Genomic DNA, 14,164 nt, shown 5'->3' on the forward strand with positions numbered 1-14,164 from the left:
AAACACTTGAATGTAACAAAGAGAACTGAATTAAATTCTGCCATACATCATTCAAACTTGGAGGAAATTCTCGTGTTATTACAAGTTAAAGCCAAGAGCATGTTCTTTTCATCACTCCTAGATCTCCCATGACGTATGAAGACGTCCATCACAGAGACTTCCTCACTTTGGTGCAGCTCTTTGAGCATTGAGACAAGCAGGCCGCCATATCAATTCCCTCTATCATCAAGCATCAAAGAAAATATATTATCAGAGATATAGCTGATGTAATCTATGATTAATGAACAAGTGGCTCATATAATATAATGTTGATCTCACCTGGAATATCATGTTGGCCACAGGAGGACTTGGCACACGCAAGGCTACACCCGGAGTCAACCTTCGCAGCAGAGATAGGAATGAGACAATCAAGAGTGCACTTGTATTTACACAACCAAACTGGATTATCCTGCGACCTGCATTTGGGGTAACATTCATCGTAGCATTTTGAACGCTTTGATGCCGAGCTTTGCCCAACAAGCAAGACCAGAATGGCAGCTGATGCGGGATTTGCACCCCGTCACCAGCACAGTCCCCACCGATCCGAGCAGCAGAAGAGAAAGTGTCCCCCAGAAGGTATTGTCCGCTTTGGGAATCGGGTGAACCGGCCCAGCGGCTGCCGCCATCCCTCACGGTTTTGCCCCGCAAAAGGCGTCTCCTGAGGGAAGGGTGATTGAGCCCCCCATTATATGGCACAGACCTTCCCGCTACACGGTCGATGTAGGACTAAATTCGGGGAACCCCCCGTAACACAGCCCCCCCAGCGGGGATGTCCTGTGCCCGGGTCGGCTCCTTACTGGATAGGCGGAGAGCCGAGGCCCTCCTTCTAGCGCCATCTAATGCGTGATTTGCACCCCGTCACCAGCACAGTCCCCACCGATCCGAGCAGCGGAAGAGAAAGTGTCCCCCAGAAGGTATTGTCCGCTTTGGGAATCGGGTGAACCGGCCCAGCGGCTGCTGCCATCCCTCACGATTTTGCCCCGCAAAAGGCGTCTCCTGAGGGAAGGGTGATTGAGCCCCCCATTATATGGCACAGACCTTCCCGCTACACGGTCGATATGGGACTAAATTCGGAGAACCCCCCGTAATAGCAGCTATTGCCAAGATCGCCTTCACACCCTTGCACTCCATGACTACTAACTAATCTATATGAGAAATCAGAAGGATGAAGCCTTAACTCTGGAAAAGGAAAGATGGCTGAAAGCCCTATTTATAGGGGTTTTCTTGGTGGAGGGTGGGGGAACAATCTTCCGAATATTTATGATTTTTTTTACGTAAATATGCTGAGGTTCCGGATAATTTATAGCTATGGTACTACTTATAGCCTCAATCATCGATCAAATCACTGCAATATACTATTCTAAACAAATGTTGGCATGCCATAGCAGATGAGAGTATCCATTACAGCAATTTGCTGATTTGATTTCGTATAATTTGATTATTTTGCAAAGATATTGTATTTGTTAACGTAGAGGTTGCCATTCAAAACTCAAGAAGATTGATTCGATCTCTATAACTAAGGGAGACCATGCATTATTCCAATTAAGAAAAAACTGGAAATTTTGAAATTTTAACTTAATAAGGATTAAATATGCTCGTTTGCCTTATTAGGCAATTCTTGAATTGATTGTTGGAATATTTTATGGAGAATTGGAATTATGTAATGACAGGAATTAGTGGAACTGAAAAATACTATTCGTCTCATTGGATACTATTTTGTTGGGCTCTCTAGAGGGAGAGTTTGTGATTTACCCAGCTTTGAGGCCTTTTAACTTATCTACAAATTTTTGGGCCTGATCTGCCTGGAGAGGCTGCAAGTCTTGAGCTTGGCTATGGATGGGCAGGACCGGGACAAGGCCTGCTAAAACCCAACTCAGGCCATAAATCTTGGTTAGATGTGTCACTCTTCAATTCAAAAGCCTCACTTTTATGTTTCATAAGATAAACATATGAATATTTAGAAAAAATATCGATAAAACTTAGAAAATACCAATTACCACCAAATGTGGGTCCTTTCGGTTGGTATTAAAAGCTTTCAAGCAATACAGTCAGGACACCATTGAATTTCTTACCAATAACTACAAGCTACAAATGAGATCCTTGATAGCTTTCCTTGTGTTTTTAAGGAAAATGGAGGCCCAATGCCCCACAAAATTTTATGTAAAAAAGAGAAAACTTTTTGGCTTTTTCTTTACTATATAAAATAAGAGTTCTAAATCTAGGCTGTTATCCTAAAAATGCCCTTCCACTTTGTCCTTTCTATACACGAATAAGGAAAATTTTTAAGAACCCCATTGTCGATAAATAAAAAAAAACATCACCTAATTGCACTCATGGTGACAAATAAATAAAAGTTGAATACTCTGGGCTTCCAAAAAATTATGAAAATAAATTCAAAATTCTGGTTAACGAAATGTAACAAAAAGGTCATGCCAAAAAATTATGACAGAAAATAAATAAGAAAAATCAAAAATACTAACTGCAAATAAGAAACAATCTAGTGAAACATTTGCTTTTTAGTGAAATCATGCTAGGTCCTTTCTCTCTATTGTTCTTTCACTGCAAAATTACTAATACAAACTGAAAAAAAGATGCAAAATATTTAATTATGGCATTTGAAAAATGTACAAGAAAATTGAAGATAAATAGGAAATATCTAATTATGTTTATAACTAATATACGGTAAATCTAAAATTTTATAGTTAAACGGGAATTGCATGTTCTTGAGTGCTACTTTTAACACTAATTGTGTATAAGCTAAACATTAAATGGTAGTCAAAGAATGGACTATATGTGAAGTTTGCCGGGGAAAAAAAAAGGAAGCCGATATCGGTTTGCAAGAGAGCCATTGTTTTCTTTTAGCAGCTTTGATAAGGTAAGGTTTACAGGAAGAAAGTTTGCTTCACCATTTGCAACTTCAATTAGCTTTCATCCTTCTCTTTTCTTTTCCTTTTTGCAGGAGCAAGGTGGTCTTTCACTGACAGATGGGAATATATGCTTGGCCTGCATCCTCCAAGTATATGTACTCTTGCCACATTTGCATCATTCTATAAAATCTTGTACTGGTTTTGGAGTTCAATTAGAGATTGTTGCTGCAATTCACTTATAAGTGAATAGGAATATTATTGGAGTTTGATTAGGTTGCAGAACCAAATATGAAATTGAAGATGCACATAGACTATGTAGCTATTTGGTTGCCTGCAGTTCTCTTATAACTTTGTTTGCCAAATGTAGTTGCATTTAGTGTTTTTTTTTTGAAGAAAGCTGCATTTAATGTTGCAATCAAAAATTTGATCACAATTCTTTTTGCAATTTAAGCTTTCAAGTTTAATCAATTCTCTTTAGTTGATCTAAGACTTCATTTTCAAGTTTTACCAAGCTCTGAGGCTACCCATTTATCTGTATCATTGTAAGTCCCCGGAGCCTTTAGAGACCCTCCTATGTGCCTCAGCTTTGAACACATAATCAATGATTTTTCTAAATACATTTCAACTTGCTGCAGCTTTTAATTTTCTTTGCTGGTGGATTCTATGGGATTGGGGTGAGTTTCAAGGCACCCTTGTAGATTTCGGTGATTGGCGGCAATGAACTTGGTAGATTCTGGTGTATCAGTGTCTCCTTCAAGGACGTCCGGTATATTCTGAGCGGTGGCGAGAGCCTTCGATGGCAAGCTAAGCTTTTATTTATGCTTAATCAGCTTTTACTTAGTTATCTTTCTATTTTTTGTTTTCAAAAGGTTAATTATTTTATTTCTTATAGAATTAGCTTAATTTCTACTTATCTCACTTAATGCTTGACTATATCGCTCTAAAACTTGCATTTGGCCTCCCACCTGCATCACATTTGTCCACAGAGAAGTAGATGGAGATAATGCAAATTAGTCCATCATTAGGGTAGAAAAAGCATCTTCCGAGAAGATAGGTGCTATATTAATTTGATTTACAAGTTGCTCGCAAACCTAGAAAAGCTCCTTAAACCTTTATGAAAGGAAGACAGACTATTACAAAGGTTACAAACCAATAAATTGTTATACGCAATTTAGATTTAACAAGGTTCGCAGTCTTGATACCGAATCTTATACCGAAATCATTCTATTATAGTGTCGGTACTGCAGTATGATATGAGATGGTGAGGTATATCGAGTATTGGTATACTTCAAGTCTACGTACCGGTTCGGTATCGGTATGGTACGCTATACTCAGCATGGTATGGTATCGACCAGAATGGTGAATCATGGAATTTAGGATTGAAATCAAGATTGGCAAAATAGAGATAAAATAAATAGATTCTATTTGAGTGAACTGGTGTTTGATGAACTTCGAGTTTCATATCAGACAAATGATGCAAGTCAAGCTGTTGTCAAGCCTTCTGCACAGTAATCAACTGCCACATGCAATGCTACTCTATTGAGCATGCTTGTATCTCGATTTGCACAAATAAAATAAATTGCACCCTTTGATTTAGTTTTTAGTTAAAAACAGCATTATAGTAATTAAAAGTTGGAAATTCATCAATCTGATATTCTACACGCTAAACATAAATTTGAATAAGAAATCTGCAAGGTCTTCACAGAGACACCAAGATTTCCATTTTCCACAGCCTATAAGTACACATATCTATCAAACCCAGGAAAAGAAGTTGCTTCAGACTCCCCTTCCCTAATCAATCCCATTCTCATGGCCACATCAACCTGGACAAGATCAAGAATGTTTTCCTTAGATAATTTGCTCTTTTCCATTTTCCCCCTTCTCTCATGAGAACAAGGATGGGTGGAAGCCCAGCCAAATACTGGAGTGAAGACATGAACAAGCATCAAGACTATGTCTCTTGTATTCATACAAGATACCTTACCAAGTTGGCCAGTTGGTAGCTTTGGTAAATAGTTATCTCAACAAGCAATCAAATGGTATAAAAAGGGTGAGCTTGCAATAATTAGAACACCTTTCTCCTACAAGCTTCTGCTTTTGCTAAATTGACTGAGCTTTTAAAGTCAATAAGGCATGCATGCATCCTGATCAAAGAAGAATTATGCTAACTAGTTGCATTACACATGGAACAAAAAATTACAATCCAATGAAAGACTAGTATTCTGGTGTAGATCTTTGAAGGCTCTCCATATTACATTTATCTGGAATTCCCCAAGAGAATCCTCCCAGTTTTCTCTCCTCTGCGGTTCGAGATGTGTAGTTTTTCCAATCTGCAAGAAGAATTCTGAGGTCGTGGAGCTTGGTATCGATGTCGATGCAACAGTTTGCATGCATCGTGCAAACCTTGTTGAAGTCTTTGCCAGGTTGACAAAAACCACCAAAATAAGCCGTGTCGAGAAATCGAATCCGTTGATTGATGCGGGCGACATTGTCATATTTGATTTTGTTTAGTACTGTTTGTTCACTAAGACCAGGATACAGACTCCTAGCAAAGCACCAGTACTTGTAAAATTCAATTGTTTGGTCACAGGATCTCACATAGACGAATCCATTATTAGGCCAATTGTTTACATCCGAAGGATTCCCATTGAAACCGTCAGTAGAAAACGTAATATCTGCATTGCTAGAGAAGTGTGAGAAAGGATTTCTGAACCACATAACGTCCATATCCTGCAAGCCAGAGTTACTTATGTTAGAAGTAGCCATGCAGGCACAAGAGATTTGCTTCAAAATTTTTGTTATCATTCTTTAAAAATTTGCTTTACAACATATGCACACTCTATGAAACAAGCGTCTAGAATGCATACTATTATCTAAGAATGAAACCCAGTCAACTGCAGCATTGAATACTGCATGCTAATGTCATCGATAATTGTATAATACCATATCAAATTTAAGCATTATAATGAGAAGTATAGAAGGGAATATCAACAACAATTTCAACTGATTTCTGCAGTTATTAGTGTTAATATTTCATATTGAGAATAGCCTGCCTTAGAGTGATGATGACTACCATCTAGGAAAGTAATTGTTGATGATATGAAATTAAGAATCTGGTGCAACGAAGTGGAAGAATTGAGCTAAATTATTCATACCGTGAAAAGAAAATTGTATCCCAGCTCCAGAATAACTCGGAGGAATTCAAGCCGCCTCCACTTCATTCTGAGGTAGTCTTGGCTCGAGTGCCTCTTCTCAGCAGTAAAATCCACAGCTTCTGTGGTGAGAAAATAACAATGAGCGTGCACAGACTTGCATCGTTCAAATGCCTTTGGATCCATGGCTATGATGACCAAATGATTCAGAAGCTGCTCTGTTTGTTCACCAATGTGGAAACTCTCGAGAAAAAGATCAAGGACAGAATTTGGTTTGGCCCATGCTTCATTAAGTGCAGTGAGTATGACCGTCTTATCATTCATTGTAGCATTTCTCAGCACCCTAAGCAAATCTTGATGCTCTCCAGTCAGCTGGAGCAAAAAATAATTCAAACAAGATGAAATTTGAAGAGTTGAAATTTGAAGTATGATGGAAAAATATAAACTTTCAGTCGTCATAGTAACTATGAATTGCTGATGCGGTACTAGGTACAATAAATAAAACTCCAACAAGAAAGGTCCAATTGATAATTTAATCAGTTCCAAGAAGTAATCACAAGAATTATTCTTGGAGCTTTTCTTTTTAGCAATAGTAGTTTAGACTTTTGTGGTCCATTAAAACCAAGTTACTTGTGAATTGCTTTGTATGTATACCTTAATGGAGAATAGTACTGATGAAACAAACTGCAAAATAGCTAGGAGGTCTTGATGCTCTAGTTGGCATACAGTGTATGTATTGAGCAAAGTGTTTTAAGGTGCTTTGGTGCTTTTCCTCTTCACTCAGCATTGGATATCTTACAATAAAATTCTTATAGTTTTACACATTTTTGTTATAGTCAGAGCCTTTTATATTGCAACTAATATAATTTTCACAATCTTGGTTTTATGTTAGTTCTAACTTGTTACCATAGTCATGAGCTACTAGAAAATTGAGTTTTCTGGTGCATGTTTTTGTTTTCCTAATATAAATCACATAATGTTTGAATGTTTTAAGTGAGTTATTAAAACTGGCTTTCTAAATTGTTGGAAAGTTATCACTTGACTTTGAGTTTTTATTATTTGGACAACTCACGGAGGTATCCACCACAAATTAAATTAATTTAATCAAATTAAAATCCTGCAAACGAAGCCTTGATATGACTTAGTATAATTATTCAACCATTTCATTTCTTTTATCAAATTTTTTAACTTTCTTTTTTAACTAAAATAATTCTGGTTCACTTAGATCAGTTTGATGAAGAGGACATTTAAGCCAACTACTATCTGATTACTGTGGATAAAAAAGTAATATCAAGATTGGAAATTATGCAATTCTTATATTCAATAAATTAAATCGCAAATGCAAATTTGAATTAATGGTGTAATTGCATAATAGATAAATTATTTTGGTATTCTAACAGAATTTTTTGAACACCAAAATAGGGTTCAAAAATATTAGAAAGGCTAAACAAAATAAAGCAATCTTGGAAGTAATGGAGCAAGGAGAGCTGCGCAAAGGGCGGAACCAGGATTTTGCCACGGGCCAGGAAAAGTTTTATAGCTTCGCATATTCTTTTAATTTCAAATTAACATAATTATAAAATTAATTTCACTTCTGAAAATATTTAAAAATATTAAAATCAGAAATAAAAAAACAAAAAGCCAAAAACTAGCCAAGATGGAAGCCTCAGAAAATCAGTATTCAATACAAAAAAGACTATTCATCTCCCTGGTTTTAAATCAAGAGAATTTCTTATCGGAGAAAACAGGGATAGGAGTTCCTTTTGTCTAAGAAGATATAGCGTATTATCAATATCGGTGCCATAAAGCACTAATATATTTGATATCTCACAATCAAAACAAATTAACAATTAAGTAATAAGAACAACACGAAATAGAGAAAAAGTATGAAAAAACCAATAACATCAGTTTCAAAAGAAGAAAATATTAAAATAAATAATATGAAATTGAGGCTTACTGGACGCTACTATGTAGGAATAGGAGCAATATCATGGTCAGATTCTTGGACTCCAACTTTGTCCCAATCCAATGTAGAAAGAGATCTTTACAAAGCAAAAAGGATGTGAAAAGATTTAAAATTATTTTTAGAACTTGTTCAATACCTCTTTAGTATAAGTCACCTTTCTTTCAATATTCCAAGCTTGTGCTCCTTCTGTTCTTCCATCTTCGTGCATGGAGAGGTAAGAAAGCATGCACACGACGGCAGCGGCTGCCCCGAGAAGAAAACATAAGAGATGTTGGAGACCATTCACTTTGACCATCTTCGATGCGACGGGAGGCCTTTTTTCAGATGCAGGAGAGAGAGAAAAGGACGAAGACTACATTATGAGATGAGATCTTACACTTGGTTCCTAAAAAAGCAATATCGTTGTCATATGTTTAGATTCCTTAACAAAATCGGCAGGTTATTGTAAGGTCTTTGATTGCTTTCCATGTTTAATAGATTTGGACCTTAAAAGGATTGGATTTATCTTTTGTACCACAAAAAAAAAGAGAGAAGGAATGGACTTACCTTATAGGGATGCACAGATTTTATATGGCAAACGAAGTGAGTTAAGCCCAAAGGCCCGGCCCACCATATTCCCTCACAACTTTCTGTCCAATCTCTCTCTCCCCCTCTCTCGCATTCTCTCTCATATTTCTCTGTCTTCCCCTCTTACTCTCTCTTAATTCTCTTCCTCTCCCACTCTCTTATTCTCTCTCTTATTCCCTCACTATCTCTACGGAGGAAGAAGTAGGAAGGTTAGTGGCTTGATGTTCAATAGCCCTTTCTAGATTATAATGGTCATTATTTTCAATATTGAGATTTCCATAAATTTTAAAAGTTACTCTAAAAATATTAATGCGGCAATAAATTGATACATTTGTGATTTCGGAGATCCCTATTGAGTCTTTGATCTATTAAATTATGTGGATGATTATAATTTTCAAACTTAATTGCATAAGGAAATCTTTTTAATTATATGGATGAAATTCTTGAATTTACTAATATTCAATATATTATGTAAATAATTTCAAATCATAATTGATGCATACTACTTACGTACGTGGACTTGAATCATCAATGTGGATCCGTCATCATTCAATTCAGAAAAGATGTAATTTTATAAAGTTAAAGAGTTACACTATATGTAATTTAATTTATATAGTTACACCAAGTGTAATGTGAACCTTACCCATTTTGACATATAAAATTACTATTTGTAATAGTACATATTATTTTTGTGATTGTACAAGGTATGTGCATGCTTATACAAGGTTACTAATTATATATTGTTCATTTCTTTAAGTTGTACTATGATGTTTCATGCTTGTACTAGGATCCTTGATAATCATATGTGTATTTTTGATATATGTATTGTAACACTTTGTAGTAGTTCACATCTTTTATTTATTCATGCAATGTATGTATATGGTCATACAATGTCCATTGTTATTTGCTGTTAGATTTATTAACTCGTACTATGATATTGGCATATTGCATGCCATATAAAGGTCTTTTATAGTAGTACACGTATCCTCAAGGTCTATGCATAATTAGATTAGTAGTTGTACGTAATTTTCAATTTGATACCCCCTATTTTTGAACTAGAATACAAAAGGCATCAAAGGATATATCTGTGTCAATATAAATATATGTTATTCTATTATAGAATGCAAATATGTAATTTTTCAAAGACATTAACAAGTTTAAAGAAAAAAGGCATTTTAAGCACAACATTAATATTTTGAGTCCAATATTAATCCAGGAGAAAAAAAAACCACTAAAACATGGCAATTATTAATCAAAAATTGCTAGAATTTATTGTTTCATATTATTATTTTTAAAGAGTTAGAAATAACTATAGATATTTTTAAAACTCCAGATGGATCTTCACAAGCACACCAAAAGAAAGCAAGGCTACTTCAGTAAAAAAAGAAAACAATGCTATAGATAGATAAATAAATAAATATATATATATATATACATACATACATACAATGTAGGTATGGACGTACATAAACATACATATACATATAGACATATGTAAGTATGTACGTACGTACATGTATACACGTACATTCATAGAGACATACATACATCTATATATATGTACATACATAGATGCATACGTATATACTTATGAGTGGACATACATAATACATATATCTATGTATGCATATATATATATATATATATATATATATATATATATATATATATATTTATAGACACACACACACACACACACACACACACACACACACACACACACACACACACACACACTTGAATAAAGGCATACGTATACATGCATACTTATTGCCGGAGAGGTTTATAAAATTATAAACCTCAATGGCCCTTCACGATAAAGGCTTTAATAGTCTGTTAGTGTTGTCGCCTCGTAAAGGCCCGCCAGCATCTGCGCGTAATATCTAAAATGCATACGTTATGAAATTAAACTTGATTTTACATTAGTTATCATGTGATTAGTTACTCTAATTTTAGATTCAAAATACTTTAATTCAAGTAACTGGTCTATTCCAATCCCAACTAATTACTCCATCATACTCCACTACTCTCTTCCTTAGCATGCAATCCATGACTCGACCTTGCCGCATCATCTTCTAATTAATTATTTTTTTTGTTTTTGACTCTCTCCCTCTCTCTTCTTTCTTCTTTAAAACAAATGGAGAAGACCTCAAAGCCTTGAATGTAACAAAGAGAACTGCATTAAATTCTGCCATACATCATCCAAACTTGGAGGACATCATTTTCGTGTTATTACAAGTTAAAGCCAAGAGCCTATTCTTGTCATCACTCCTAGATCTCCCATGACGTATGAAGACGTCCATCATAGAGACTTCCTCACTTTGGTGCAGCTCTTTGAGCATTGAGACAAGCAGGCCGCCATATCAATTCCCTCTATCATCAAGCATCAAAGAAAATATATTATCAGAGATATAGCTGATGTAATCTATGATTAATGAACAAGTGGCTCATATAATATAATGTTGATCTCACCTGGACGAATATCATGTTGGCCACAGGAGGACTTGGCACACGCAAGGCTACACCCGGAGTCAACCTTCGCAGCAGAGATAGGAATGAGACATCCAAGAGTGCACTTGTATTTACACAACCAAACTGGATTATCCTGCGACCTGCATTTGGGGTAACATTCATCGTAGCATTTTGAATGCTTTGATGCCGAGCTTTGCCCAACAAGCAAGACCAGAATGGCTGCTATTGCCAAGATCGCCTTCACACCCTTGCACTCCATGAATACTAACTAGTAGTATATGAGAAATCAGAAGGATGAAGCCTTAACTCTGGAAAAAGAAAGATGGCTGAAAGCCCTATTTATAGGGGTTTTCTTGGTGGAGGGTGGGGGAACAATCTTCCGAATATTTATGATTTTTTTTACGTAAATATGCTGAGGATCCAGACAATTTATAGCTAGGGTACTATATATTTATGGCCTCAATCATCGATCAAATCACTGCAATATACTATTCTAAACAAATATTGGCATGCCATGGTAGATGAGAGTATCCATTACAGCAATTTGCTGATTTGGTTTCGTATAATTTGATTATTTTGCAAAGATATTGTATTTGTTAACGTAGAGATTGCCATTCAAAACTCAAGAAGATTGATTCGATCTCTATAACTAAGGGAGACCATGCATTATTCCAATTAAGAAAAAATTGGAAATTTTGAAATTTTAACTTAATAAGGATTAAATATGCTCGTTTGCCCCATTAGGCAATTCTTGAATTGATCGTTGGAATATTGGTATTTACTATAAAGGTCTTTTATAGTAGTACACATTTTCTCAAGGTCTATGCATAATGAGACATAGTAGTTTTGCGTGATTTTCAATTTGATACCCCCTATTTTTGAACTAGAATGCAAAAGACATCGAAGGATATATTTTTATCAATATAAATATATGGTTATTCTTTAATAGAATGGATATATATGTATTTTTCAAAGACTTCAAAAATTTTAAAGAAAAAGCTTTTTTAAGTACAATATTAATCCAAGAGAAGAAAAAACACTAAAACTTGGCAATTATTAATCAAAAATTGCTAGAATTTATAGTTTCATATTATTGTTTTTAAAGAGTTAGAAATAGCTATAGATTTTTTTAAAACATCGAGACTGATGGATCTTCACAGGCAATGCACATCAAAAGAAAACAAAACCATAAATAGATACATATATTCATGCATACAAACACCTGTGCATGGCCAGCTGAGCCGAGCCGAGCACACACATCTGGTCACCAACGCACTAGCCTTAGACATATATCAACGCAAGAGTACTTGCATCCACACATCCAATATGAGATTATTAGAATCAGATTTTAAAACTTTTTGAATCAATTAAAAAAGAAAAGAACTAAAATTTCATTTAAAAAGTTGAATCTTTTTAAAATATGAAATGTAAAATTTTCAACAACGGATATGCATGCAAAAGTCAAGAATAAACATCGCTCAAAGATGGCAGTTCACTACTAGTCATAAACTGACCTTTCAAATTCTCATGATCAGGGATCAAATCACGACAAGAATTTGGTGACTCTAAATTCCTCCCGTTTTGCCTTCTCTGAATCACTAGTCAAGGGCTGATGAACCTTTAGTCATCCCAAAATCCTCTCAGTTGACTGTAATACTCAATGACTTGTTTCTTTATTGCATCTTGAAAATCTGTTTATAAATCTCATATATATGTCCCATATCCTTTCTAATGAATCATCCTTCTTGCAAACTCCAGAAACTACACAGCTGCATTATAATACATGAGGCTACTACATATATCTCGCTCCATAGAATTCCGCGGCAATTTTATAACCTGACTAAACTTGACTATTTCATTTTGCCACCACCAAATCTGACCTACCAATAATCTACCAATCATGGGCTAACAAGTGGTATCAAGGCAAACTTGTTTCATTTGGATTCGAATTCCTGGTTTAATCTGGATATGGAAAGCCGAAAAATTAGTGGTATCAAGAGTCCAACCCCTATGAGACAAAGACTCCTTATCTATAAAAGAGGGCTCAGAGGGCTTCTGGCTGGATCATCTCCGACGACCTTCGAGCTCTTCTTTTTTCCCTTTGTGCAGGTTGTTAAGCATAGATTAGCACCTCTTCATCCATCATTCAGATCCACTAGCGACCCTCCACCCACTAGACCGGGTTGCAGCGACAACACAACCATTGTTTTTGTCATGCCCCCAACCCAAAATTGCGAGTCGGGGGCACGACAACCGCCGCATACTCATAGTGTACTCTCTTTACAAGCATGCAAGCCATCTCAACATGATATCATAAAGCAAATAGTAGAATAAATTTAATAACTAATTTCAAACTTTAATTTAAATAATGAAAATCAAATTTAAGATCTCATAGAACCAACCATATTCAAAAAATCTTATATCAAATTCTAGTCAAATTCATATCTAAATTTAAGATATCAAATTTTACCTTTAGTTACTCTCCCGATTATAACCCCGTGCAATTTTAGTTCTCAGAATCTCTAAAAGTAGTAGAATATGGAAAAATAATAAGCCTGACAGTCTAATAAACAATGAATATTTTAACCGAACTAATCATATAATAATTTAAATAATTATTTACTGAAAATAAATATATAGAATTCATAAATTCAAAACTAAATTTAGATATGCAAAATTATCAAAACATTACATATGCCAAATTCAATTTTTTTTAAAAATTAAATTTTGTTCATAAATCAAAATTATTTCAAAACATAAAGTTCATCTTGTCAATCATGAGCTATGACAATATTTTTTCTATAATAGGGTCATGATACCATATATCTTCTTGTGGTTTGTCGTGCATCATCTTGCGGCAAAGTCCTTCAAAATCGTGTATCTACTTGTGGTATATCACACATCTTCTTGCGACATAACCTTCGGGACTAATCAAGTGCCAACATATTATCCTCCATTGATAGGGTCTTTAACACAGAAAGCCGAGAGTTCAAAACAATCACACAGTTCATATCTCAATTCAATAAAAATACAAAAAATTATGCGATATGGAAATCAATCAAACAAGTTTAATATTTCTGACCATGCATCATCATCATCAT

At 35.2% G+C, this 14,164-nt stretch overlaps 1 protein-coding gene across 1 annotated transcript; it reads right to left on the reverse strand.

The window, feature by feature from the left end:
- Positions 1-4,931: 4,931 nt before the first annotated feature.
- LOC103698588 (uncharacterized protein At4g15970-like) lies at positions 4,932-6,418 on the reverse strand. Its single transcript, XM_039118392.3, has 2 exons — positions 6,062-6,418; positions 4,932-5,636 (listed from the first exon to the last, which is right to left on the reverse strand). The coding sequence occupies exons 1-2, from the start codon at positions 6,380-6,382 to the stop codon at positions 5,121-5,123; spliced, it is 837 nt and encodes a 278-aa protein (XP_038974320.3). The 5' UTR covers positions 6,383-6,418; the 3' UTR covers positions 4,932-5,120.
- Between the last annotated feature and the right edge of the window lie 7,746 nt (positions 6,419-14,164).

This window comes from Phoenix dactylifera, chromosome 12 (assembly GCF_051530095.1).
Source record: "Phoenix dactylifera cultivar Ajwa chromosome 12, Ajwa_hap1_PhDact_Kaust_v1.1, whole genome shotgun sequence".
NCBI lineage: Eukaryota > Viridiplantae > Streptophyta > Magnoliopsida > Arecales > Arecaceae > Phoenix > Phoenix dactylifera.

Bases quoted from the DNA above. Each gene is read 5' to 3' on its own strand.
- LOC103698588 (XM_039118392.3), bottom strand. From the start codon at position 6,382: ATGAATGATAAGACGGTCATACTCACTGCACTTAATGAAGCATGGGCC. The intron at 5,637-6,061 runs GTATGAATAATT...TCTGGCTTGCAG, and splicing joins GATACAATTTTCTTTTCACG to GATATGGACGTTATGTGGTT.